This window comes from Canis lupus, chromosome 16, assembly GCF_003254725.2.
Source record: "Canis lupus dingo isolate Sandy chromosome 16, ASM325472v2, whole genome shotgun sequence".
Classification (NCBI taxonomy): domain Eukaryota; kingdom Metazoa; phylum Chordata; class Mammalia; order Carnivora; family Canidae; genus Canis; species Canis lupus.
The window spans coordinates 28,529,097-28,555,942 of NC_064258.1; the positions used below are offsets into that span (position 1 = coordinate 28,529,097).

The window sequence follows — 26,846 nt, forward strand, 5'->3', positions numbered from 1 at the left end:
TGGGGAGCGCTGCGCGCGGGACGTTGGGCCCTTACTGGTTCCCGCGAAGATGACAGGGGTGGCCACACCGCGCCGCTTGCTGGGCCCCGCGCCTCCGGGGCGGGAGGTGTTGCCGTGGCTGCGAAAGAGGCGGCCGTTTCGGAAGATGAGCAGTTGCAGGGTGCAGTCTGGGGGAACAGGGGGAGCCAGGGCAGCCGGAAGGGACGAGAACAGACTGGACGGCAGCTGGATGGAGGCCAGGGCCACGCTGTTCTGGGGGGGACATCGGAGTTCCTCAGAGACATCCGGGAACCCTTCGGACTCTGGGGCCTTCCAGTCCCCTCCTCCCGCCTCCCCTGAACCCCCTTTCTGGATCTGCTTCCACACACACCACTCACCCTCCCTAGGCACCTGCATCTGGCACATCCCTCCCCTGGTGCCCACCTTGATGTGGAAAGACGACAGAGAAATGCTGGGTCTCCCCGTGGTGCAGCGGAAGCGGAGCTGCTGATCAGCCAGGGGCTCTGGCTCCGGTGAGGGGTTCTGGCCAGGGCCCCCAGGCCGCACACCCGGCACTCCTGCCTCCCTTCTCTGGAAGGCTGTGCAGGTCAGCCCCACATAGCTGTGTGGCTTGATGAGGTAGGCCTCCAATGCCACGTTCCTTGAGTTCTGGGGATATGGAACCTGTCACCCTCCATCTGAGATATAGTGGCTCTCTCTTGGCCTCCTGCCTGACGCTGCCCAGTCCCTCTCTGCAGATTTGTCCCCCTACACACTCCTTACTGTCTTCTCAAGGCCTGGCAGTTTTACATCTGCCGCAGCGTCTCCCCAACCCCTGGCCATAGCACCTTCTCCTAAGACCCTTCATCCCACTCTCACCCTACCTCAGACCTTGCTCACCTCTGAACAGTACTAGTTCTGCTGCCCCAACCAAGCCTCAGAGCAGGGCCCACGTCCCACCTCCTTATACCTCCTCAAGTGACTAGCACAGTATCTTCCACGTTAAAGGTGCTCTGCTGTGGTGGTTCATTGGGTCACAACCCACCATTGGCAATGTCACCCTCTCCTTAGGGAACAGGAGTCTCCATTACTCCTCATTCCATCACAGCACTGTCATCCTGCTTCCAAACCTCCTCTTATTCCTTTGACTCCTTTTACCCTTCTTTCTGTTCACTTCCATTGGGCTAGCATTATAACTCGGTTTCCCACCATGAAGTCTTGAATAACTCGGCCCTGTCACCGGACCCTCCCTCTCCTTTGTGCTGTCCCTGACAACTTGGAATTGGATTCCACACAAGTGAGTCACACTCGGGGTTCTTGCTAGCTGAGCGCATGGCAGGTGCATACTTGGAGGACTTGCTGCCCAAAGACAGGAGTGTTTGCCTCCTGGCAGGCAAGGGCTGGCCCCAGTTGACTGTAAGGTCCCTCCCAGGGCTAGGCTCCCCAAGGAGCTCCCTCCCAGCTGATCCATATTACCACAGAGATGTGCTGGGCGTGGGGGCTGAGGGCAGCCCCCCCGATGCGCTCCAGAGCACCCACGATGCCACTGCAGGCCTTGTCCTCACGCTGGGCCAGCCACAGCAGGTGCTCGTCCACCAGCATCAGGTTGCTGGCCATGTCCACCATCACCTCCACCAGCTGGCAGGGGGCCAGGGGCAGGGAGTCACTGAGGGCAGGAGTGGGGTTTGGGGCCCAGGGACTGGGGCACAAGAGGCTTGAGCAAATGGTGGGGGTTGGTTTCCAGGGACCCCAGAGGCTGGGTTGAATCTCACCTCTTTGATCTGGTCGACATAACCCAAAAATTTCTGGATCATCTGAGCCACATAGACAACATCCATCATGTCTGAGAAGCTGGCAGCCTCTGCTGTGTACACTCGCAGCTGGTGGGCCAGGGTCAGTGCATTGGAGGCATTGATGGGCATCTGGGAGAATTGAAGGAAGAAAGGAGCTGGTCCATTTGGAGGCTCCCTCATCCCCGAGAGCCACCCCTAGGGGGCCCCCTGGTCTGTGCTGCTGCTGGGGCGACAGTGCCCTGGGAGAGGGGGCTGGCCCACAAGCTGGGTCTAATCAGGACAGAAGGCACATGTAAGGAATGAACTCAACAGGACTCCAGGCTGCCCACTTCTAACACCACTTCTAACGCCCTAAGGATAATGGGATGGCCTCACACAGTCCTCATTTGTGTGGCTCAGCGGTTGAGCATCTGCCTTTGGCTCAGGGCATGATCCTAGGGTTCAGGATCCAGTCCTACATCAGGCTCCTTGTGGGGGGCCTGCTTCTCCCTCTGCCTATGTCTCTGCCACTCTCTGTGTCTCTCATGAATAAATAAATAAAATCTTGAAAGAAAGAAAAGAAAGAAAGAAAAGAAAGAAAGAAAGAAAAGAAAGAAAGAAAGAAGAAAGAAAGAAAGAAGAAAGAAAGAAAGAAAGAAAGAAAGAAAGAAAGAAAGGATGAATGCTTGGGGTGGCCCTGGGGGGAGGTATCTGAACACCCTAGAAGGAGAAAAGCTAGATGAGAAGAGCAAGAGGCCCTCGGGATGCACACCACCCCCCCAGAACAGAGGGGCAGCAGAGCCCGCAGCCCAGCCATGAGGGGGGGTCCTAGGCCCCATGGGGCAATCTGGCTTCTCCCCTTCCCACTCCCCAGACCAGAGCTGATGAGATGCCCCCTCCCCCCCTCCTCTCCTGGCCTCACCAGCACGAACGTGTAGAGCACCCGGGTGATATCATTGGTGTACAGACAGTGGGAGTAGTCCCCCGGCTCCCAGCGGCCAGCTCGGTCACACCGGCGGGAGGCTCGGGTGCCTGGGGCGCCCCCACTCAGGGGCACGGAGGTGAAGGGGTACTGTAGACAGGACTGGTATGCTGTGATGCCCGCCAGAGTTCGAGGCCACCTGGGGGCAGAGATGGGAGGCCTCTGACGCCCTAGGCTCTGCAGAGCAAGGGTCCCTCCTCTGCCCTTGGCCCTGTGATGCAGAGCCCCATGGGACCTCAGGGAGGGATTCAGAGACAGTGGCTCCCGAGCTCCACCTTCTTTCTAACTTCGTGTTTGTTCAGACCGGGAGCCTTGAGTAAGTCCCTTGCCCGCTCTGGGCCTGAGTGTTCCCAGCTGTACATGGGGAGGATGATCCCGGCCTTTCCTAACCAAGACGTCCACTGGGATATTAAAATCTGATACTCGTGGTGGGAGAGTTTTGTCAACTATTAATGCAAGGAAACAAGACAAACAAAATCCCACCCAAACTTTTTGTTCTGCACCGCACATATCAGATGGGGGGTTTATACGAAAAGATAAGGTCTCTGTAAATACAACTGCGGGACAGTGGGACGCGGGGCTGGGCGACAGAAGCGCTTTCTCCATCTCCTGCTTTCTCCGCAGGTGCGGAGCCCTGGGGCCGTTTGTTCCCGACGCCGGAGCTGGGGTGGGGGTGGGGGGTGGGACCCGGCGGTGATGCGCCCCTGGGGCGGCAGAGGGCGCCCTACCTGAAGTCCCCGCGATTGTTGGCGACTCGCTCAGCGGGGCAGTAGGAGGCGGAGGTCTCCAGCACCACGATCTCCACCTTCTTGCTGGCGTTGCCCTGGGCGGTGGACACGGAGCACTCCCACTCCCCTGACGCCCAGACGCCGATGTGAGACAGGGTCAGCTCGCTGCGGGGCGGGCGGCGGGGGGCTGCTGGGTGAGGCAGTCTGCACGGCCGGCCCCCCAGCGCCCCAGCGCCCCAGCGCCCCAGCGCGCCCACCCGCAGCCCCTGGCCTAGGGCCTGCGGGGCAGGAGTTTCAGGGCTTTCTTTAACTGAGCGAAGGACACAAGTACATTCTCCTTTCATATCCATTGGCCTTATGATACTGTTTGGCTGAGCTTCAATCCCCCCCTTCATCATGGAGCTAATAACACCTCCCTTGCAAGTCTATTGCAGAGATTCAGTCCCAGCACATAGGTGAGAGTCACTATATACATTGTAAAAGTGCTAAAGAAATGTCAGAATCAGTTTTTTCTTCCTATCTGGCATTGACTTTCTATCCCCGAGCCAGACCCTTTATGACTTAGTCCTGGGTTTCCAGAAACACACGTGCACGCTTACACAGAGGAACATACCCTCAGGAACATGTCTGAGCCCGACTCATTTGGGGGGCAGATGATGGGTACCGTGGCCTCCCCCACCCCACGCCTCCGGCTGAGAAGAGGCAGCAGGGCCTGTACCTGGTGATGAACGTGCAGTCGTGGATGAGGCTCTCAGCCAGGAGGATGCCCGCTTGCTCGTCGCCCTCCAGGGGAGCTCGGTTGTGGTACCAGCGAATGCGGGTGTCATTGCCCAGGTAGCTGGCGGAGCACTGGAAGGGCAGGCGGTCGCCCTGGAACACCACTTGGCGTAGGGATGGGATGAGGTGGTGCGTGTGCAGCTCCAGGGCCCCTTCTGTGGGAGGAGACATGGGCAGTGAGGCCATCGTGCACCAGTGTGGAAGATGTCAGTAGGGGCACGGCCAGGCCCTGTCTGACTGGAGCCCCCTCTAGCTGGGTAAACAGGGCATAGGAGAAAGCCTCTGGAGAGGAGAGCACAAGAGAGGAACAGGTGGGTTTGGGACGAGCAAATAAAAGTGCTCCTTTCCATGGCACACTTATCACCCCAAGAAGGGGACCAGGTGAAAACATAAAGCAGTGGCCCCAAAGAAAGTGAGGAAATGCTGATGGCTGGAGAAGGACCCCCAGTGGGATCTGAGGAGGATGCCCTGGAGAACATGCCCACTACTCAATAACACAAGGCGGAGGGAGCCTTGAGCCAGCCGGGACCCTTCAGGAGCGCATCTGCACCAGGGGGTAGGCAGAGGAGCCCCTGGCAGGTGTGTGGGCTGAGGATGTGCTCACCGCAACGCAGCTGGGCCTCCTGGAGGCCACCCAGGGCCTGGGCATGCAGGGCAGCGGGGTAGGCACAGACCGTGTGCTCAGACAGCTGCAGGGAGCGATTCCGGGCCCAGGGCAGCAGCCAGCGCAGGTGGCAGTCGCATGTCAGGTATTCAGTACCCAGATCCCTGCAGAAATGGGGAGAGTAGGGCAGAGGGAGTGTGGGCTCCTGGGGGGTGGGGATGGAGCCCTGGGAGAGACTGAGGCTGGAAGGCCCGAGCACCGCCAGCCTGGCGAGAGTGGGAAGGCAATGGTGGTTTGGGCCACTGCCTGACTTGCCCACTGAGAAGGCCGGCCGCGGTGGTCATGATATTTATGTGTGTCCTCCCTGGGCAGAGAAAGGAAGCTGGGCTCTGGGTCCTTGGGTGGGAAGAGATACTCACACAACCTTAAGGGCTGGCAGCTCATCAAAGACCCCAGGTTGTAGACTGGAGAAGATGTTTCCAGATATGTTTCTGCAGGGGGCAGGGAACAGTGAGCCGGGATCTTAGGGTCTCCCTGGGCCAGAGGAGGGAGAGTGAGTGAAGGGGGAGGGCAGGGGTGTGCTATGAGGGTCTGCTGCTGCTCCTCCTTGGAGAAGAGCCTCCCCTCCCCGCTAACTGCCCCCACTCACAGTCGGAGAAGCCTGGGGAGGCCTTGGAAGGTGTCAGAGGTGAGACAGCCAATCCGGTTGTTGGAGAGATCTCTAGAGGGACACACACAGCCTCAGTAAGCGGGCCACATGGTAGCACATGGATCCACTCGGGCGGGTCACATGTGTGTGTGGCGGGGGCTTGTGTGGGGAGCAGGATGGGATGAACAAGGAGATGGGCCTCAAGTGCCTCCCCTGCCTGCCCCTCCCCCACAGTACGATGAGTGTCGGGACAAGAAGGGATGGTGGGGTGAGGGATCCAGGGGACCATCTCCAGGGATAGGGGGAGGGCTGGGAGGGCTGGGGGAGCAGGACATGCCACTCACAAGCGCTTCAGCTCCCCCAGGCCCAGGAAGGCCCCAGGCTGCACCGTGCTGATGACATTATTCCTCAGGTCCCTGTGGGAGGCAAGTGGGAGCCCTCACACCTCTCCCAGTCTGGGGGCCGCATGCTCCCCTGGGGTGGGGAAGCCTCATTTCGACCACAAGTGTTGGGAACTGGATTCTCCTCAGCCCTGGTGGGGAGGCTGGATGAAGGACTCCACCCCTCAGCTAGGTCTCCTTGCCCCTCCCGGCCTCGGCCTCGGCTACCATCAAGGGGTGCTGGTCAGAAAGATGTCAAGAAGAACACAGAGGCCAAGAGATGGGATGGGGGCCCCATGGATGAGGAAGCAGAACCCAGTAGAAATAAGGAGCAGAGCCAGCACTTGCCCCTGTTGCTCCCATCCGAGCTGCCAGGGAATCTCACAGGGGCTGCTGTGAGGACCACTTGATAATGGGTGTGAGAGTCTTTTGTAAATTGCTCTAGAAAGGTAAGATCTTCTGGAGCCCAGCAGTGGGGGAGGTATTTCCATAGCTGTTCTGTCCAGATTGATCTCTCCATGTGACAGGTGAGGAAGCAGGCCATGCAGCTGATGACCCCCCGGGTGCTGACCAGGGGCTCTGACACCAGGGCAGAACTATAACCCCTCCTGGGGACCCCTCATTCTTCAGATGAAAAAAGGCAACGCTGATGGGGAGGTATCCTAGGAGCCCATGATGCTGAAGCACGTACAAAGGAAATGTCATCTCTGGGCCCCGTTCCAGCTGGTTGACACAGAAGAAGATGATGCCCCCGCAGGGCTCCATGGGGTCAAGGGCCATCCACCAGAGGAGTGAAGGGCAAGTGAGTCATCAGTGCAGCTTCTGCACCAGGGTCTGGTTGCTCAAACTCATCCACGCAGCCACTGCAACCCTCTCTCCCTTTCATCCCCTCTCCCAAGGAGTGGCAAGGGGTGTAAGGACCCACTTGGGACCCACGGGTGCCTACCGGGCCCCATTGCAAAACCAGACTGGCAGCTCCCTGGGACCACTAAGGACCAAGGTATAGTGCTGGCCCACGGGCTACCCTCCCATCCTTTGCTTCCGGAGCACAGCTGTGGGGAGAGGTGCTAGACCACCACCTGGCCACTCACCCAACTACTCAATGACCACCTGAGTCTTTCCTGAGCACAACCAGCACGCTTGCAGCCCCGCAGAGCAGTTGACCAGGGCCTCACTGCTCAGCCAGCCTGCCTCCCCTCCTGGGGCCCCGGGCTGGGGGCTGCAGCCTTCCTGCATGCTCCCTTCACTCCAGCCAGCCCTCTGCTCCAACCCAAGCACCCAGGAGAGTATGAGGCAGAGGGCTGGGGTGGGGGGGATTCCTGGAATGACCAGCGTGTTGGAAGGAGGCTGTGCAGGAAGTAGGAGATGGACAGAAATATCTGGGGTCAACCTGTTTTCCAAGGCCCTGTGACCCACCAGCTCAGGCTGACACATGGGGGCACGTGGCTCTGCCGGCCATTAAAGTCTCAGAGACATCTCTGGATTACGGGCAGGAGGGGGTTAACTGGCCACTCCCTGCTCTGGGAGAGGAAATGGGTGTCCAGGATGGGGAGGTGCCATCCCACCAGGGGGCCTGTTTTCGCACAGCCAGTCCCAGCTGGGAACAAAAACACCCAGAGAGAGAGAAATGAAACACCCTCATACCAAGGACTTGGCCTCCAGAACCCCAAGTCTCTTGAGAAGGAGGGGAAAGCCACCAGAAGGGGACAGCTTCCTAGAGAAGGGAGGGCTTCCATACCCAGGCTGGTGGTGTCCCAGCAGGGAATGTGCAAGAACGCAGACCCTAGATGCCCATACAGCATGGAGACTGGAGATGGGTGGGGGAGCGGGGTGTGGGGGGTAGCCCCCTGTGTTGCCCTTCCTGCCAGCACCCCCCATTCAGTTCCCTGCTCTCACAGCACCCGGTCTGGTGCTGTTCAGCATGTGCCCCCTGGCCCCGGTTGGGGTCTGGCCATTCTCAGGGCTCTGCCTCCCACCCCCACGCGGGGGATGCGGGGGACGGGCAGAGGGAAACACATTCCTCATTGTGTCACTTCCCTTCATGGGCTGCCAAGGGGCTGAGGCCGCAGCCCCCCGCCCCTTCCCTCTCCGCTCACTGTGTTTATTCTCATTTCCTCCCCGGCCCCCCTTGAGAACCCCCACCCCGCCTGCCCCACTGATGCTCTGCAGATGGGAGCAAGGCGGCCACTTGGGCCCCAGCCCCTTCCTGCCCTGGATTTCCTGCAGCCCAGAGCCACGTGGGGGCCCTCTGAGAGGGGAGCTTCCACCGAACGTTGGCATTCCTTCCCCCTTGTCTCATGCCCACAGAATGGCATCAGGGGTGACCAAGGCAGCCCCTCAACCGACCAGACAGGCCAGTTCTGGGTCTTCTCCTGAGGGGCACAGGCCTGGGGCTGCTCATTGGGCTGAGCTTTGAGAGTGGAATGGGATCCTGGTCCCTAACATAGAGGAAGCAGGTCTGGGGCTGTACCCGTCCTAGCAGCAGGAGAAAATGTTATCATAGAACTTGGATTTTTTTTTTTTTTTTTGGGCCAGCAAGGTCCCTATAGGTTGGTGTTCCTTGCTTAGCACATCCTTTTAAAAGTTTGATGACAGCTATGGACTCCTGCCTCAGAAAAGTACACTACACCCAACACTGTGTACATGATTTCAGGCGGCTTGTGGAACCCAGGTGATGAACCCCTGCCCTGGATTGTCTAATCTGATCCCTTCATTTCTTTCTTTCTTTCTTTCTAAAGATTTTTAAATATTTTAAGAAATTTCTACACCTAGTGTGGGGCTCGAACAACCCCAAGATCAAGAGTTTGACACTCCACCGACTGAGCCATTCAGGCACCCAAAATCCCTTCATTTCTTAGGTGAAATCATGAGGGTAAACAGATGTTTCTATGAAGTGGAATCTCTCATCTTCTCCCTGCTTCCATAGAGCCCAGGACTTGGAAGCTGGGAAAAGTGTGGTGTGTAGATGGAACTTTCCCTCCCCACCGTCCATTGTGCAACCCAGAGCGAGGCTACCCTGATTCAAGGCATACTCCTCTCCATGTATCTATGCCAGTATGGAGGAGAAGGACTCTATGGCAGAAGGTGTGTGGGGGTGGGGGGGTCCTGAGAGCAAATCATATTCTTCTTGGGAAAGCTGGAGCTCAGAAGCTGAGTGTAACATGAGTATGTGAGCATAAGCAATAAAAGAACAGATTAATAAAGCAGACTTAATAAAAACTTAAAACTTCTGCTCTCTAAAGGACACCAAGAAAGTGAAAGGCAACCCAAGGGAATGAGAGAAAATATTTGCAAATCACATATCTAATAAGGGACTTCTATCTAGAATATACAAAGAACTCTTCCAACTCAGTAATAGACAAACCAGCTGAAAAGAATGGGCAAAGGATTTGCATAGACATTTCTTCACAAAGAGCAGATACAAATAACCAAATAATGCATGAAAAGATGGTGGGCACCATTGGCCATTAGGGAAATGCAAAGCAAAACCACAGTGAGATACCACCTCATACATGCTAAGATGGATAATAGAAAAACAGGCAATAGCAAGAGTTGATGAGGCTGTGGAAGACTGGAACCCTTACATATTACTGGTAGCAGTGTAAAGTGGTGCAGCCACTGTGAAAACCAGTTTGGCAAGGGACCCAGAGACTGCACTCCCATGTGCACGTCCAAGAGAAACGGGTGTACATCTGCACAAAAACCTGAACAGGAATGGTCACAGCCGCATTATTCATAAGAAGCCCCAAAGTGGAAACATCCCAAATGTCTGGCACCTGATAGCGCATTTATGCTATATTCTCACAACAGAGTATCATTCGGCCCTATTTTATGGAATGAGCTGCCAAAACATGTGACAATATGGATGAACCTTGAAAACATTTAAGCTAAGTGAAAGAAGCCCGATTATAAAAGATTCCATATATGATTCCATTTAGATGAAATGTCCAGAATAGGCAAATCTATAGAGGCAGAAGGATTAGTGGTTGCTTAGGGCTGGGGAGTAGGAGGGGGAGTGGGGAGTGGCTGCTAATGATGCACAGTTACTTTGGAGATGATGACAATGTTCTAAAATTAGATGCTGAAGGCCGCACAACTGTGTAAATACACTCTGAGCCTTCGGATGGCACACTTTAAGTGGGTGAACTTTACGGGATGTTAATTATATCTCACTAAAGCTGTTAAAGAGTGAGTGTGCAGGCCAGAGCGTGCGTGTGTGGGGTGAGCGTGGACCTCGTTTGGAGAGGGTGGGGTGGCTCCCTCTGGCCCCCACAGACCTCCCTGCTTGTGGGTTTAGAAACCAAATTATAGGTTCGGAGGCCACAGAGCAGCTTTCCCTGGGCCCACCAGGACTTCCAGGGTTCTTTCGAAAGTGGGGGCTGGCTGAGAAGCGGGCCAGACTCCCTTGCAGGTACGGAGGGTGTGGGGGGAGCGGCAGGGGGAGGTCCTGGCCCAGGAAAACCGAGCTGGTCCCTCCCGGCGGCCCTCTGGTCTCTGATATCATCCAACAGGTATTTATTGAGCATGTACACTATGCCAGGCACTGGGGCTCCAAGGGCAGGCACGAGGGCTGTCCCCAAGCCCACGAACCTCCCTCCCCAGGCCTGGGGGCTCCCAGCGCCAGCAGCCTCTCTTCTGCATTCCTCCCCAGTGGAGTGGGGATGGGAAGGGGAGGAGTGCGGCCAGGCGGCCTTGCTCGTGGCCCCGCCCACGGATTAATGGAAACCACCTGGCGGGTGAGAAGCACTCCACCCCCCCCACCCCGCACCCCCCCCCTTGCCATCATTCCCATGAGCATCTGCTTCTAATGAGTGCCCCAGCACCGCTGCATACCAGCCCCCGGGGCTCATTAATCTCATTAGGCAATGACAAATCATCCTGGGGCTGACCAGGCTCCCCTCACCAGGCCCTCTACTCCAGGCGTGCAAGCCTCCAGGGGCGTGTGTCCACACAGAGCCACTTGCTCACATGCACACCCACTCTCTCTCCCTCGGCCTCTCCTGGGGGCTGTCTGTCCTGCGGCCCACTTGGTCTGCAGTCTGGGGGCTTCTCACTGGGGCCCGGCACCCTCGGAGCCCCGGGGGAGGTCTTCTGGTGGCCGGCTCCCTGCTGGATGCCCGGGCAGTGGGGGATGTGGGCAGAGATGCCAGGGACCAGAGGGGCCGGGCCATCCGTGGGGAATTTCTGGGCACCCACGCACGCATGCACGTATCAGCCCCAGGACTGGCCGCTCAAGGCGGGGAGCGCTGGGCAAATCCATGCAATGAGGGGCTGCCGATAGCACATCTTGCAACTTCAAACTCTTCCAAGGAGAAGGGAACGGAACAAGCACTTACTGAAAAGCCTGTGCTGTCCCCATGACCTGTCTAGGGTTCCTTTTTCAGGGGAGAAACCCTGAGGCTTGGACAGGCACCCAGAAAGTAAATCACAGAGGCAGGATTCAATCCCAGGCCTCTCTTACTCCAGAGTGGAGTTCTGTGCCTTTCATCGCCCGCCCTGTCTCCACCCCAGAAGTCTTTCCCCTGGGTAGCAGACAGGGTCCTCCATCAGGAGGGCTGGTGGGATACAGAGGGGAGGGCTCAGACAGAGGGCCTCACACATCTGGAAAATTCTGTACACCTCTTGGGCTGGCCACGAACTGCTCCTCTGGCCCATTTCAGGTTTTCTTGTCCATCCTACTTGACTTATAGGATCCCACAAGGTGTGCCCTCCATCCCCACTCTCCCACTCGCCTCTCTGGGGCACCTGTTCTCCCCTGAGATCATTGCAGGCATATTCCCAAGTGGTACCCTCTGTCTCCTCCCCAACCCCAGCCTCGAGGCCCTGCCATGCATTACCAGGGACCAGGCTGATTTCCTCCCCCCATATGCTTATACTTGACCCATTTCCAAAGGCCAGAGGGGTGCTCAGCACAAGGAGGCAATGCTGGCATTCTTGTAGCCCAGATCTACCATTTCAGTCATTAGGGGAGGCCCCAACCCTCCCACGGGACTTGCCGCTCACAGACTGTGGGATGTTAAGCTGCCATAGCCTCAGCTGCCCAAGCCTGGATGTCTGAGCTTGACAGGACAGAGAGATCAGTGTTTCCTGGCACCAACTGCACGCCAGGCCACGGCGTCTCATTTGTGATGAATAGGCTCACAGTCTTGGGGTCATCTGGTCTACTGGTTCCCAACCCCAGATGAGCATGAGAAGCGTCTGCATACCTTGTAAAAAAATTCCCAGGCCCCTTCCGACTTGATGAATTAGCATCTCTGGGAGTGGGGCACAGGATCTCTCCCCATCCCTGGGATAGTGGGACAGTGGTTTTGATGACTAGTTTTGTGTGTCCACTTGGCCAGGCTATAGCACCTTGTAACTTAATCAAACACTAAGGGAGTTGTCTCTGTGAAGGTATTTTGTAGATGTGGTGGACATCTACAATCAGTTGACTTTGATAAATAAGGTTACGTTGGATAATATGGTGGGCCTCATCCCATCAGTTGAAGGGCTTAAGAACAAAAACAGGTTTCCCAGAGAAGAAATTCTGTCTTGAGACTAAAGCATCAACTGCTGCTTGACTTCCCAGTCTGCTGGCCTGCCCTACAGATTTTTGGATTTGCCAGACCCCACAATCATACAAACCATTTCCCTAAAAGAAATTTCTTTATAAAGAACAAATGTAAAATAATTCCTTTATATATTTATAGAAAGATACACACACAAACACACACATATGCATCTCCTATTGGTTCTCTTTCTCTGGAGAACCCTGACTGCTGCAGTAGTGATCAGCCAGGTTAGAGCTCCTGGGCTCCTCTAGCCCCTGCCCTGCCTTTCTATCTCTGGGAAGCATCTTTCTATCTCTGAACACAGCACACCCCTCTCCCAGAGGCCTCACCTCTTCTGGAAAGCTTGGCTGCATCCTTGGGCCCTCTGATTTTTTTTCCTTCTCAAGCGGCACTTACGGGTATCTCTCTCTCTCTCTCTCTCTCTCTCTCTCTCACACACACACACACACACACCCAAGGATCACAGAATTTAAAATCCATAATATAGCTTACAAATCACCATGTCCCCCCTTTTTTATAGATGAGGAAACCAAGATCCCAGACCTGGCACCCACCCCAGCATCACGCTGACCTCATCTCCTACCACTTCCCATTAACAGGTGCTTCTTCTGTTCCTCAGACCCATCAGGCATACTGTGGACCCAAGGGTTCCTCCCTCCCGAAGGACTCAGACTCAGTCATCCTGTCAGGGAGGCCTTCCTTGACCTCACTGCATAAAACAGCAGCCTCCTCCTGCTGCATGGCTTTCTGTCCCCCCTCACCCTGCTTTGTTTTTCTTTGTAGACTTATCTCCTGATATATTATACATATCATATATGGGTCCTCTTGGTAGAGGGTAAGTTCCATGAGGGCAGGCACTCGGTCTGCTGTGTTCACTCCCAATGCCTAGAACACTGGCACACAAAGGGGGCTCAGCAAATAACTCTAGAATGAAGGCCTTGGATGCTTCTTAACAGAGCAGTGCTCATACTCAGGATTCTGAATTCAAATTTGTCTCCTGCCCCACACTCCTGCCACGCAATTCAGCTTTTAGCCATTATTTTTGGGCCACTCTCTCATTTTTCTCTGTTTCCCATGCTTTGAAAGCACCTGCCATGCAGTGACTCGGGTCCCCAGTGCTGGGGAGATTCAGTATGTTGACGTGAGTGAGAAGGAAAGGACCATCTTCTTTTCTTCATTAGCAAGTTTACCCTCATGAGACTAAAGGATGAGAAGCGGGGAGACCCCATGGGTCTGTAACTGATAAAGTGAGAGGGTAAAGATGGGAAGATGTCAGTGGGGCCACCAGAGGCACTGAGCAATCTCATTCATGGTAAGGAGAAGGGACACCAACTCTGGATGGTGACTGGCTCTGGTGAGGCAGGGCAAAGGGCCAGAGGCAGCTGCAGTTTGTCATCCTCCTAAAGATCCCCAGAAGGAGCATGTGGTTTCCTGCCCCTCAGCCCTCTGAGACCAAGCCTGGACTGAGTGCAGGGATCAGAGCTCAACTGCTTGTGGGAGATAAAAACTCTCCCGATCTGGTGGTACCCAAGGAGACTTTTTAACAGCAGCTTGGTGGTAGCCCCTTCTCCTCGCCTGGATCACCCTGTCTGTGAGCTGCAGAGCAGAGGGTTGAGGGACCTGGTCGTGGAGCTGTGTGCACGCACTACTGCCAACATCCTGAGATCCCCTTCCACCCCAACATGCCCCAGATCAGAGAGAACATGCTCTGGCTTTCCACCTCAAACATGGGATTGCCCCTTCCATGCCACTAATCCAACCAGGCCATTGAGCTTTCTTCACAGTGCTGGGGAGTGTGTGAGAGAGGCTTTCCCTTCCCCTGTGAAGTGGGTGGTAACAGAGATGACCTCATAAGACTGTTGTCATGGCTGAAGACCTACGCTCCAAGTCGTGGAGATACTGCATTCCAATTACCCTTGGATTTTCCAGTCTTCACTGGCTCAGTGAAGTCCCTCCTTTGGGCTTTATGGAAGCCCCAACCTACTGCACTCAAACACACATGACATTGTTGTGGTTCCACTAGACTATAATCTCTGGCTCTTTGAGAGCAGAGCTTCCACCTTATTCTTCTGTATCCTTCATCACACTGACCCAAACCTGTCAGGCAAAATGGCAGTAGAGGGGTAGGGGCTCTGTTGAAGAATTTGGGAATGCTCTGCAGGATGGGAGCAGAGGTAGAAGACAGGGTAGGGGAGAAAGCAAGGATCATGCTCCAGGAGGGACAGAAGCCCAGGTCTCCTGTGGAGAAGACAGCACCCAAAGCTGTTGTACAGGCTGTGGTCTCTGGAACAGGACCTCTGAAGGCTGGTTCAATCCCCTCGCTTGGCAGGTTAAGTGACTTGCCCTCTCCTGAGTCAGGTCCCCAACTCCAGGGAAAAAGTCCCTTCTGGTCAGCAGAGCCCTTGCAGTCCTGAGCCCAACACCAGCCTGCTGGGCCTGTAGGGCAGCCCAAACCAGGGCAGTGCGGGTGGGGTGGGGGCCCTTTGGAGGTGATCCACTTTCCCCACCCTCAGCCCAGGGCACTAGCCTGTTGGGGCTTTGTTTGTTGATTTGTTTTGGGCGGGGGGAGAGGAGGAAAGAGGCCTCAATCACACTAAATCCTCCTCAGCCCTTTATGCTGGGCCCCCAGCTGGAGCGGGAGGTGGCATCTGGCCAGCTAAGGGGTTCAGCCCTCGCAGCTAATTGCTCATTAAAGAGCGTTAATGAACTTCCTGGAGCCCCATCCTTGCCTAGGTTTCCCTACTTCGCCGCTGTCACTGGTGAAGGAGCTGGTCCCTCTCTCCATACCCTCCACTCAGTGGGTCAGGTCTGGGCGGGGTTCCCATGGGTCTGACTCTGGGCCCCGCTTAGCTGGCAGGTTCTGGGGTTGAGGGGTCCCTCAGCACTTAGGGGTCCTCATCATGCCTGGACTGACTTCTGGCCCATGACGGCCATGCCCCACCTCTGCCCCGCTTCGCCGCGGCACTTACAGCTTCTCCAGCAGGGACAGTCCCAAGAAGGATCCGTTTCGGAGTCCAGTGATCTTGTTGTTGCTCAAGAGCCTGGAGGAACAGAGAGAACGCAGGCAGGAGAACGTGCTGTTACAAGCTAGAGAGTGTGGACGGAGAGGGGAGTGGTCTCCCCAGTACAACCATGTTGCTTTGCACCATAAATGGTGCCCCCTGACATTGTGTAAGGCAGTTAGCCCCACCTTCTGCTCCGGGTTATAGGGAAGAGCTAGGGAATGACTCAGGCAGACTGGTCAGCCCACTGAGCCCCAAAGCAGACATTTCACCCGCCCTGGGAGCCCCCCTCCCTACCGCCATGGCCTGGATCTGACTTAGGGCTCTGTATGCAAGTGGGCTGAACGGGTGTCAAGTGGCCATGACCCTTTACACCTTGGAACCACAGGCCTGAGCCACAGCGCTCCTGCCCTCCGGGGCCCTGTCTTTCTCAGGCCTCAGCTCCATATGCTGAGGAGAGTGGTGGGGAGAGTGGCCTGAATTGGGCCAGGGCTCTGGCAGGTGGAACCGGAGGCCCAGCAGGTGTGCAAGCAGGTGGGAGGAGCCGCCCTTCCTTCGGCCACGCTCTGGGAGCAGAGGACTTCACAGAAGGGGATTCGGGGCCCAGCCCTCGGAGACCCCCACTTCAGGGAGACAGAGTATCCTTGTCTCCCCAAGCCTGACTGCGGCCTCCACAGAAAATGGACAGGGCCCTGGGCCTGCTAGAAGCCTAGGCCGCAGCCTTTGCCTCTGCCCACTCGGAGGTTCTGTTTATTTATTTGTATTTAGACGGGGAGGAAAGAGGCCCCAAGCTACTGACTAAACCCACTCTGCCCACCCACTTAGCCTTTCTCTGCCAGACTCCCTCCCTGGGAGGGGGAAGTTCCAGACCAGCCAAAGGGCTCATCCTTTGAGTTAATTGCTTATTAAAACACTTTAATGAGCCTCTCAGCCCAAACTCTTGCCTGCTCTGGGCCAAGACAAAGGGTTTCACGTCTTTGCTCTTATTGGTGGACACTGGAAGCCCAGAGATCCGGGTCTGGAAACTTCTCTTGAGTGGGCAGCCTCTGGGATGGACAATAAAGGAAATCTCAGGTGGGGGATGGTGGGCGGTGGGGACAAGGCATGGGATCAGCTGTCCAGAGTTCTGCCCCCAAGCTTATAGGAAGTGGGTAGGTGAACATATCAAGACAGGTGGTGAGAGGACTCCAGACATCTAGTCCATCTTCAAGAGGCTCATGGAGAACAGACAATGGCCAGGATGGAGCAAGACTGGAAGGGGATTTCTTCCCTTCTCTGCTTTCCAGACAGACCCCTCCTACCTTTCTGGTCTCCACCCAACTGTCCCTTCAACGCTGACACTTCCTAGCAGGGCCTGAAGAGTGATTGTGTGAATGAGGCAGGGTGGGGGGGATGCTGGGTTTCCAAATGGTGCACTCTTCCCGCCCCCCTTCACACACACACACACACATACACAATCCTGACATTTCAAAAAGTTCACCACAGTTGTCATTATATGAATAATTAGAACTCACATGGCCCCTTTTATGCTCATTTTATGGATTAGGAAAATTTTAATTCACATTACCCATGGTGGTGGTAAATCATAATCTTGTCAGTTCTTAGGGCCTCTAATGGTTTCATTCAGGCCCTGGTGGGGCTTTGGTGACCCCCTCAGTGGTGATAGGCTCTTGATGGTATGACTCTTATTTTTATTTTTTGAAGATTTTATTTAAGAGAGAGACAGAATGAGTGGCGGGAGGGGCAGAGGGAGAAGGAGAGTCGTGGCTGAGCAGAGACCCTGATGTGGGGCTTGATCCCAGGACCCTGGGATCATGACCTGAGCCCAATGCAGACCCCCAACCAATGGAGTCACCGAGGTGCCCCTGATGGTGTGACTTTTAAATCAAAGCCCACAGGGGCACCTGGGTGGCTCTGTCAATTAAGCACTGCCTTCAGCTCAGGTCATGATCTTAGGATCCTGGGATTGAGCCCCACATAGGGCTCCCTGCTTAGTGGGGAGTCTGCTTCTCCCTCTCCCTCTGCCCCTCTTCCTACTCATTCTCTCTCTCTCAAATAAATAAAATCTTAAAAAAAATCAAAGCCTGCCTCATCTCATCTCTGCTTCATCCCCTTCATTTGCCACCAGAGTTTGTGGCTCAGAGGTTGCATTAAATGTCAGAGAGGGTGAGAGGACCTTTAAGTACCTTTAGTAATGTCAGAGAGGGGTCCTGAAGTGTTAGAAGAATGGTGGAGAAAGGGCTTGTATTTCAACCTTCTCCTCCCCCAATCCCCAAGGTCTTTCAGAGGGACTGACCCTCCCTGGGTTTATGGGGATGGGGATGCTGATGAGGCTGGGGGTACAGGGGAACAGGAGGTAGGAAAGGAGAGAGGGACAGGGCTGCAGGGTTATCGCAGCTCCATCCACAAAGTGGGGAGCCAGAGAACATTATTTCTCATTATTTGAGTGGAGATCTGTCAAAGGGAGGGAAAAAGTATCTTATGTCTTGAGAATATGTCTGAGGGTTGATTCTAGAGTGAGAAAATTGGCTTTCCAAATGAAAATCTTACACTATGAAAATACCTTCTAATAAATAATTATCTCAAAATTATCTGCAAAGGATTTTTGTTTAAAGATCATTGAAGTGAAAATAGAAAATTAAAAAGAAATCCTCTAATTCCCAACCCCTGAGATTAAAACCTGGGATCCTAATTTGAGAATCCTGTCCACACAGGTCTAGAGGGAGTGTTGGGGTACACCCCACATTCTTCAGACTCTTCAGCCTTTAACCCTTGGACACTGTTTGCATACCCCAAATTCTTAACCCAGAGCTCGTCGGTAGAGTACAACGTGAGCTACATAAGTAATTCAAATGTTCTAATAGCCACATTTAAAAAAATATTTTATTTATTTATTCATGAGAGACACAGAGACAGAGAGACAGAGAGACAGAAACACAGGCAAAGGGAGAAGCAGGCTCCATGCAGAGAGCCTGATGCGGGACTCCATCCCAGGTCTCCAGGATCAGGCTCTGGGCTGAAGGCAGCGCTAAACCGCTGAGCCACCCGGGCTGCCCTAAGTTAAAAAATTAATTCATCAGCATCCCCATCCCCACTGGGGGGGGGGTGGGGGGAAAATTAATTCTAATATGTATTTTAGTTAACCCAATGAATTAAAGTTATCACTTCAATATGTAATCAATATGCAAAATTATTGATGAGGTGTTTTTTTTTTTTTTTTTAAACTAAACTTTGGAATCTGTGTTCTAAACTGTTCCAGCTCATCTCAATTCAAACCGGCCACCTTGCAGGTGTTCAGGAGCTGCATATGGCTAGTGGCTTAAACCTTACCTAGTTTCCTTGTGGTTTGCACCTCCCCAGGAGGAAGTCTGGGGTGCTTGTGAGATAGGAGGCAACCAGGGTGTGTGTGTGTGTGTGTGTGTGTGTGGTGTGGGAGCAAAGGATTGGGGACCAGCCTCTGATGCAGGTGGAGATGAGCCTGTGGCCCAGAACAAGGAACAACTCATCTCTTGGTGTCCTATCCCCTCTGTCTGGCAGGTCCCTCTCCCTCTGAGGCAGCGGAGGAGTGAGGGGTCAGCTACAGCCCACGGTTCCAGCTGGACCAGCCCAGAAAGTCTTGCAATGAGATACTTTTCTGTGGCAGAAAACATGTCCCCGATTCCCCACTCTCCAGAAGCCATTCCCAAAAGCAGGGACGATGCCAGGCAAACGGTGTTTTGTCCTCCAACGGGTCCCCTTCTTGCCACATTGACAGTTCTTGGACAAACTTCAGGCAGATTATCTGTGTGATCCAAGTCCCCAAACACCCAGAATTGGATCTTTTGGCCTTTACAAGCTAGATGGGGCTGAGGAAATTTTGCTTTAGACCTAGGCTGTCCAGAGAATGGCTTCAACTGTGCCTATCGGTTCAGTGGTCCAGTTCTCGTCCAGGGGGTAGGGAAGGCAGTGATTTGGGATAGAAAGTGCTCGGCTCTGGCGTTGTTGGGAGCAGGTAGGAAGCTGGCAGCTACTGGTAAGAGACATACACAGCCTAGACGATTGGGAAGAAAAATGTTCCCACTGCACTAGGCTGTCTCATGGGATGGAAACAGGCACAGCAATCAAGTCGGGAAGGAGGGAGCCCTGGCCCCACGGTCCCGTCCAGCTTCGTAGACACAGTGCCAGCTTGGCCTCATCTTAACTGCCCTGCCACCCCTATGGGACAGCTACTTCCTCAGCCTGTACCAACCCCTCGCCCCTCAACAGCACAGGGAGGCTTCCAGGTGGATTTCCTTCCCAACCACACTGGCCCCGCCTCACAGACCTCTGGCTCACCCAACCCTGCATCTCCAGCCCCCCCGCCCCCCCCGCCAGTCTACCACTCCAACATCATCAAATTTTCACAGGAAGGGGGGCTGGTCCCTGGAGTCCCCTGTTCTCTTATCCTAGAGTCTGAAATCTGGCCAAGGAGAAGGGGCACACTGAGTCCATTCCAGAACTCTCTCCCAAGCTAGGGTCCTATTTTAGGGAAGAGAAGCAAGCAGAGTTACCACTAATGAGGCTGGAAGCCAAGGGAGCGAGTGGCTGGCGTCTACAGAGAGGCCCTGTGGCCTTTGGGCAGCCACAGGAACTCACCAGATCCCAGCCCCACATCAGAGATGACCCTGCAGGGGTCATGTGGCCACCACTCCGTGGGACATGGGGCCAATACATGCCTGAACCAAATTGTTCTCTCATGTGCTAGAAGAGTCATACATGTCAGCACCCCCCTACCCCACTGTAACACACTCAGGTACAAGGACCACATGTCTGGGCACTTGGGAATGTACGTTCTCCAGGGAGTCTGAGCCTGGAATTCAGACAGACATGTCTGGGCTCAGAAAGACCTGTCTCCAGCATCTGTTGCTGGCACCTTGGCGGTGTCTTAGGGAGACCATCAGTGAGGGGGTCCCAGGCCCACAGCCACTCTGAACCATCCAGTGCAACAGGACTCCCAGTGCCTCCTGCAGCCATAGTGCCCAAGGCCTCTGAGCATTCCTGGGCTCACAACGGTGTCTGCAACCTAAAAAAATAATCACTGCCTCTGAAATGAAATGCTATAAAATTGAAATTAACAAACACTTCACTAAATAACAACCGAGTGTCATAATACGTCGATTAGCCATGATTGTTATGTTTCATGAAGGATGTGGGTGCATTCCAGTGCACTTGATATGACAAGAGGGTCTCCAAAAGTGAAACTGCCTCCGGTCTACAGGCCCTGCCTTGACACAAATCCTCAGGCTGAAGGCTGCCGTCCTGTGGCTTCCCTTCCCTCCACAGTCTGCCTTTCTGTCCATTTATCCTGATTGCAGGGGACTTAACTGGTGGAGAGGACAGACTACACTCTGGAACCTCCCTGCCATCCCTTCCCTTGGCTGGGAGCCTGTCTACACGGCACCGGACACCTGCTTAAAAGGAGACCCAAGTAGGACCTTCCTTCCCCAGGCTGTTGGGGTTTGTGTCTAGATATGGCCTCAGACCTCAGCCTTGAGGCTGACCTGTCCAGGCAGGGCCTGAGGTCAAGGTCAGGAAAGAAAATAGTCTGTAGGGCAGCCCCGGTGGATCAACGGTTTAGCACCGCCTTCAGCCCAGGGCGTGATCCTGGGGTCCCAGGATCGAGTCCCACGTCTGGCTCCCTGTGTGGAGCCTGCTTCTCCCTCTGCCTGTGTCTCTGCCTCTCTCTCTCTCTCTCTCTCTCTCTGTGTGTGTGTCTCTCATGAATACATAAATAAAATCTTAAAAAAAAAAAGTAAGAAAATAGTCTGTCTTGCATAGGAATGCTCCTATGCATGGGGCCTTCTTGTTTTCTTTTCTCCAACCTGCCCTCTTTACAAGGGCACCGCATCTTGGTGGTGTGCAGGCAGGACCAAGAAATTGGGGCTGAAACAGGGAGGACAACCCGAGGGAATCTGCAGCCTGAGAAAAGGCGCTAGGGGGCTTTGTGGTAGCTGGGTGGTCAGTGGGCCTGGCTGGGGATCTGGGGCCCTGGCACCCTAGCCTGAGCACACAGAATCAAGCCTGCTGTAATCATTCACCCCAGGGACTCATTCAATCTTCAAGTCTACTCTCATGCCTATTGTGTGCTCAGCCCTGTGTAACACAATAGTACTACAAACATCGATGAGATGTGAGGTCTACGAGGTCTACGATCCTCCATTCATGGAAGGCGGAGGGACATGTGTCAGAGCGGAATGTTTGTGTGTGTGTGTCCACTGGATTCGAGGAAGCTGGGAAGTCACTCCCAATTCACCTTAAGTGCTTCTCCAAACATGGCCTAAACTCTCAGCCCAGGGGCAGACACGATTTTGGGCGGAGACAGTGATTTCTTTTTTTTTTTTTTTAATTTTTATTTATTTATGATAGTCACAGAGAGAGAGAGAGAGAGAGGCAGAGACACAGGCAGAGGGAGAAGCAGGCTCCATGCACCAGGAGCCCGACGTGGGACTCGATCCCGGGTCTCCAGGATCGCGCCCTGGGCCAAAGGCAGGTGCCAAACCGCTGCGCCACCCAGGGATCCCGAGAGAGTGATTTCTTTTCAAATACAAATAAAGCTGAAAGGATCAACTTGTTATCAGTCTTCTATACCCCAAGTATAAATTAGTCCCTTAGTCCTTCTACCCTAGAAGGTTTCCGAGCGAGCCCTGGGGCCCTGACCCTGTCCTGCTTTGTGCACCTGCATCCAGTCTCCGTGAGGAGACTGTCCGGCCCTGAGGTCAGACACCAGGGCTCTCACCTCCTGGCACCGGCACGGGCTGGACACAGAACAGACACTGGCCCAACTGATGGCCCGGTATCTGGGGGGGCAGAGCTCCAGGGAAGGTTGGGGTGGTCAAGGTTCATGCTGAACTCTGCTTTTCTGCAGTTTCCTCCTGCCTCCATTCCCTGCCCCCACCTCCCCGTGTGTCTGGGCAGAGCTGGGTCCTGACGGCTTGGATACAGCATCTCTCCCCCTCTGAGCTCACCTGGCTCCAGGGTACAGCCCTCCTGAGACCGTGCCCTTGGGGTGGTGTAGTCCTGAAGCTGTGCGAGTGCCATAGAGGGAGAGAAACACCAGGAGGGATGCTTTAGAGGCCACTTGCTCTGAGTCCATCTGACTTCCAGTACTCTGTGCAGTGATTTTGTACAGAGGCCACCTGAGTCCATAAGTGTTTGTTAGCTTCTCTACCCCCTTCCCTGGCTCACGTGTCCACTGGAGGAAGCAGATCACTGATCTCCCCTGCCCAGTCCCCAGGGATGAGGTCTCTGGTTGGTCACGATGGGAAGAGGCTGACCGGGACTGGAGTACAGGCTGGTCTGGCTGGGAGCTGTGATGGCAGGCAGGTCAGCCCCTCTCTGGAGGTTTCTTCTCGGTAAAGGAAGAATCTGGACTGAAGACTCCCACTCCTGGTATTTGATGGCTTTTCCCCTTTTGGATACCAGGTCTCCTGGGGCCTGAAGTCTGAAGTTTCGGCCTCACCACACAGTTCCCAGCAGGCCAAGAGCCCCCGGGGGGGTGGTGAGAAGGGGTGGGCAGCTCTCAGATTTTCCCTTCACTTTCCAGCTGGGAGACGTCTGGCCCCTCCAGTTCAGGCTGGAACTCCCTCCTCAGGCCTCTCTCCGCCCCATTCCCTGCTCCTCTGTGACAGATTGGCTCCCCTGCCCCTCACCTGGCCCCATCCATCTTGCACACCCCTTTGCTCTCCCCACTCCCAGGGCTGGGGAAGCTGGGTCCTGGGAGGTTGCCCGAGTTAGCTACACTCCACAGTTTCTCTGCTCCCCCCCACCCCCATTACCCAGTCCTAAAAGCAAAGGAATGTTCTGGAGTTTGGGAAGGATGGGGGCCCGACAGAGGAGGGAGGAAGGGGAGGAGGCAGCTTTGTCCTGTCAGTGTCTGAGCTCTAAATAGAACAGAGCGCTGGGCTGGGGGAATGAAAATAAACAGCCCCTCCGAGCAGCCCCTTCCTAGCAGTTACCGGACTTTCCTTCTAGTTCCTCAGCCCAGGGCCACTTCCCTCCTCTCCCCTCCTCTACTCTTCATAGGGTCCCAGGGAGGAGGAGTGGAGGGGGGGTTGGCCTCTATTTCAGGGTCACCAGGGAGTGAGGAGTCTGCCCTGGGCTGTGTGGTGCTGGGGAACTCACCTCCCATCTCTGGGCTTTGGTGAGGAGAGCTCCCTGAAGGAAGGACAAGGACTGACTGGAACTTTTTCTCTTTAGGAAAGGGTTCTTATCCCAATGATTCTCATGCGGCCTCAACTTGGAAACTCTCTCCCTTTAAAAACATGACCCCCCAATTTAAGGGTCAATTTATGGTCAGGTTCAAATTACACTGGTTTGCGTGTGCCTTGGGGGAAATTCTCAGACTCACCCCCAGGGCTAGGGATTGCCCACTGCCAGCTCCCCATCAAGAAAGGGTGATTGATCCACAATAGTCAGTGGGAAGGGACCTCCGTGGGGATCAGGCGTGGCTGGGTTCATGCACATGTTCTGAAAAATTCAGGCCAAATTACCCATTCTGGGTCCTGGAACCACTGGATGTTGAATTATAGGGGTTGTCTTTGGAGTTCAGTGTGGTGGCCACTCCAGTCTCTTTGGCGCAGTGAGGACTCAACCAGTAAACCCCAGAGGACTCTGTTCTCTGCCCAGTGCTTGCCCTGAGATGGGACTTCAGACCCTGACATCCTGCACCTGAGGGAGACCTCAGGGCAAGAGTCCCCCAGGGCTCTGGGAAGGGGCTGGCTGCCTCTAGCCTCTCCTGCAGGTAGTTGGGAAGTCAGAGGGGAACATGGATTTCTTCTGGGCCCCTCCTTTCAGACAGGTGGGGTCAAGAGCGCTCAGGGCGTGCCTGCATCTAAGACCCACCCTGCACCCGGATGGGAAGGTAGTGTGCAGGCGTCTCCAGGCTTTCTCCCACCTTCTGTCCCCAGCCTCTTGCTTCTTTTCTTTCCTTCTTTCTCTCGGCTCTCTCCCCCCTCCCCCTCCTCTCCCTCACAAAAGCTCTCTGTACACAGCCACTTCCTCTGGCTGCTGTCTCTGAGCCCAGACCTTATGAGAACCATATGGGGGAAAGAGGGTGGAAGAGAGGGGGTGGGGAAGCTGGCAAGGACCCGCCCCTGCAGCCAGCATCTTTCCACTCCCCTCGGGCTATGTGTGAGGCAGCTGGCATACTTTGCCCCGAACTCCCCTAACTGGATCCTGGCAGCTGGGGTGAGGGGCATTGAGGGGAGGGACCGGTTCAGGGCTGGAGCTTCAGAGGGAGATCTGTGTTCAAGAATGACTTTGCTGAGGCTGGAGTGAGCACCAGGGCTGCGAAGGGGCCTCCCCTTCCCCTTTCCTTCCCTCTTTCTCTAAAGACCACCAAGCCCCCAGCAAAAGGATCTGCCCGTCCTTAGGCGCATCTGAATGGCAAATGCTCCGTCTCCCCTTTGTGGGTCGCTGATGTGGTGGGCAACACCCTGCCCCAGAAAGGGGAGGCAAAGTGGACAAGGGATTCTGGGAGAATCCAGGGTCACCTGATCCTTGCCTGCCCCCTCCCCACCCAGCCTTGGAATGTTCCCAGGTCAAAAGGGCCTTGGTTCTGCTGGGAAGGAACTGGGTTTTTAAAGGCAGCTTTTGTGTCCATTGGGTCCCAAGTCCAGCCAGGTGAATGGCGAATTCCTTCCCTGAGAGGAATGTGAGAGAATCCAAGCAGTCACCCAGGCGTCAGGGAGCTGTGACTGTCAGGACACCAGGCCCTCCCATTCTGGCCTCAGTTTGCTCAGCTGTAAGACTGAGATGCAGAGGCTGCCTTTGCTGCTCTGTAAGGGCCTTTTCAGTGCAGCCAGTCCAGGAATTTATGACGCTGGCTGGAATCCTCTGAGGGGCTGCTCAGATGTCCCTGAAGGTCCTTGTAGGAGATTTCCTTCTGAAGTTATCTGTCCTTTCCTAGAATTCCTTACTACCCTCCTCCCCCTCACTCTCAGAGCTGAGAAAGAGAAGGCAGGTCCACTAGCTGCTGCCCAGGGATGGGTGGGGGGTTCACATGGGTCCTCATCCCCCTCTCATAGCCAGGCTCTCCCTGAAGTTAGCCACCCCCCATGAGACCTTTCCCCACCACGGGAGAGCCATAAAGGCTCCTGCTCTGGACAGGAGCACTGGTGTCAGGACTGTGCTGAGGGGTGGGACAAATGGATCAGGAAGGAAGCCAAGAGTTCTGCTTTCCTGGAAAACTGCAAATGAAAATTCATTAGAAGAGGGGAAAGCAAAGGGTGGGAGAGGGAGAACAGAGTCTACAAAAACAGAAGGCAGGAGTTAAGATAGTAGGGTGGAGGTGGAAGGGTTTTCAGTGAGGTCAACGGGACTCAGGACTATTCACAGAATTGCCTTGGAACTGCCTGGAAGCTTTCTCTGACCAGAGATAGGAGGCTTCTTGCAGAAGGGCACCTTTTCTTTTTTTTTTTTTTTTTTAATTTTTTTTTTTAATTTATTTATGATAGGCACACAGTGAGAGAGAGAGAGGCAGAGACACAGGCAGAGGGAGAAGCAGGCTCCATGCACCGGGAGCCCGACGTGGGATTCGATCCCGGGTCTCCAGGATCGCGCCCTGGGCCAAAGGCAGGCGCCAAACCGCTGCGCCACCCAGGGATCCCCACCTTTTCTTTGCCTGAATAGTCCCAGCACTGGCAGCTATCAGGCTTCCTATAGGTGGAATCCTGGGTCCCCTGAGGACCCAAGCGAGTAGGGTACAGGTGTGAAGGGGATTGGGACCTGGTGGCCCATTGTGGAGGTAAATAGGGGAGGAGGAGGGAGATAAGGCCATGGTGCAAAAATCTATCCAAGAGAGTCCTGTTGCTTGCACCAAGTGACAGGCAAAAAGATGGAAGGGGAAATCTATGTGGAAACAAAAAGAGTAAGGAGGAAGAGTTTGAGAGGGTGTGGAGAAGGTTTTCAAGCTCTGAGCCTCCTGTTTTGCTACTAGGATGAAGCCCCTTCCCGCACTTCTCTTCCTTCTTCCCTCAAGAGGCATGCTGGGTAAGGATGGCTGGGCTGGAGGAGCTGGGGGTAGGGGGGTGGGAAGAGAACCCCTGCCCAGCAATCAGGATCAGGTTTAGGTGGAGCCCCGAGGGAGAGCCTAAGAAATATGTCTGTGGCTGGGATTCAGCCACAGTCCAGGCTCACGGGCCAGCGGGCTCTTGGGGGCTTCTAGGGCCTGCCCTGTGGTCACTGTGGTGATGTCCAGCCAGGCCCAGAGATGTTCCTTTGGAAGGTATCTTAAGCCAGCTAGGTCAGTGGCCTGGGACAATGAAGGGGCCCTTCCTCTGGGAGTGGCTTGGGATGGGAAGGTAAGCTAGCAGTCATGTTTGCTGCCACCCTGTCACAATATATTCTCACCAAGAGCTGGCTGCGCTCACTCCTTGGAGTGGCGTCGATGGGAATTAGCTATGGC

The 26,846-nt window shown here is 54.9% G+C and overlaps 1 protein-coding gene across 4 annotated transcripts in view; it reads right to left on the minus strand.

The window, feature by feature from the left end:
• The window catches only part of ADGRA2 (adhesion G protein-coupled receptor A2), a 35,492-nt gene that overhangs the window by 6,677 nt on the left and 1,969 nt on the right, over positions 1–26,846 (minus strand). Inside the window, exons 1-13 of one of the 4 annotated variants that reach the window (XM_025428755.3) lie at positions 22,408–23,078; positions 15,392–15,463; positions 5,836–5,907; positions 5,492–5,563; positions 5,262–5,333; positions 4,843–5,006; positions 4,180–4,393; positions 3,462–3,626; positions 2,674–2,872; positions 1,752–1,901; positions 1,456–1,617; positions 424–648; positions 36–252 (exon numbers count right to left, since the gene is read on the minus strand). In XM_025428755.3, coding sequence (XP_025284540.1) covers positions 36–252; positions 424–648; positions 1,456–1,617; positions 1,752–1,901; positions 2,674–2,872; positions 3,462–3,626; positions 4,180–4,393; positions 4,843–5,006; positions 5,262–5,333; positions 5,492–5,563; positions 5,836–5,907; positions 15,392–15,463; positions 22,408–22,535 — 1,912 coding nt within the window. In that variant the 5' untranslated portion in view covers positions 22,536–23,078. Of the gene's footprint in view, positions 1–35; positions 253–423; positions 649–1,455; positions 1,618–1,751; positions 1,902–2,673; positions 2,873–3,461; positions 3,627–4,179; positions 4,394–4,842; positions 5,007–5,261; positions 5,334–5,491; positions 5,564–5,835; positions 5,908–15,391; positions 15,464–22,407; positions 23,079–26,846 lie in introns of those variants that run through there. The other 3 variants (XM_025428665.3, XM_049094727.1, XM_049094728.1) reach the window with 3 other exon arrangements.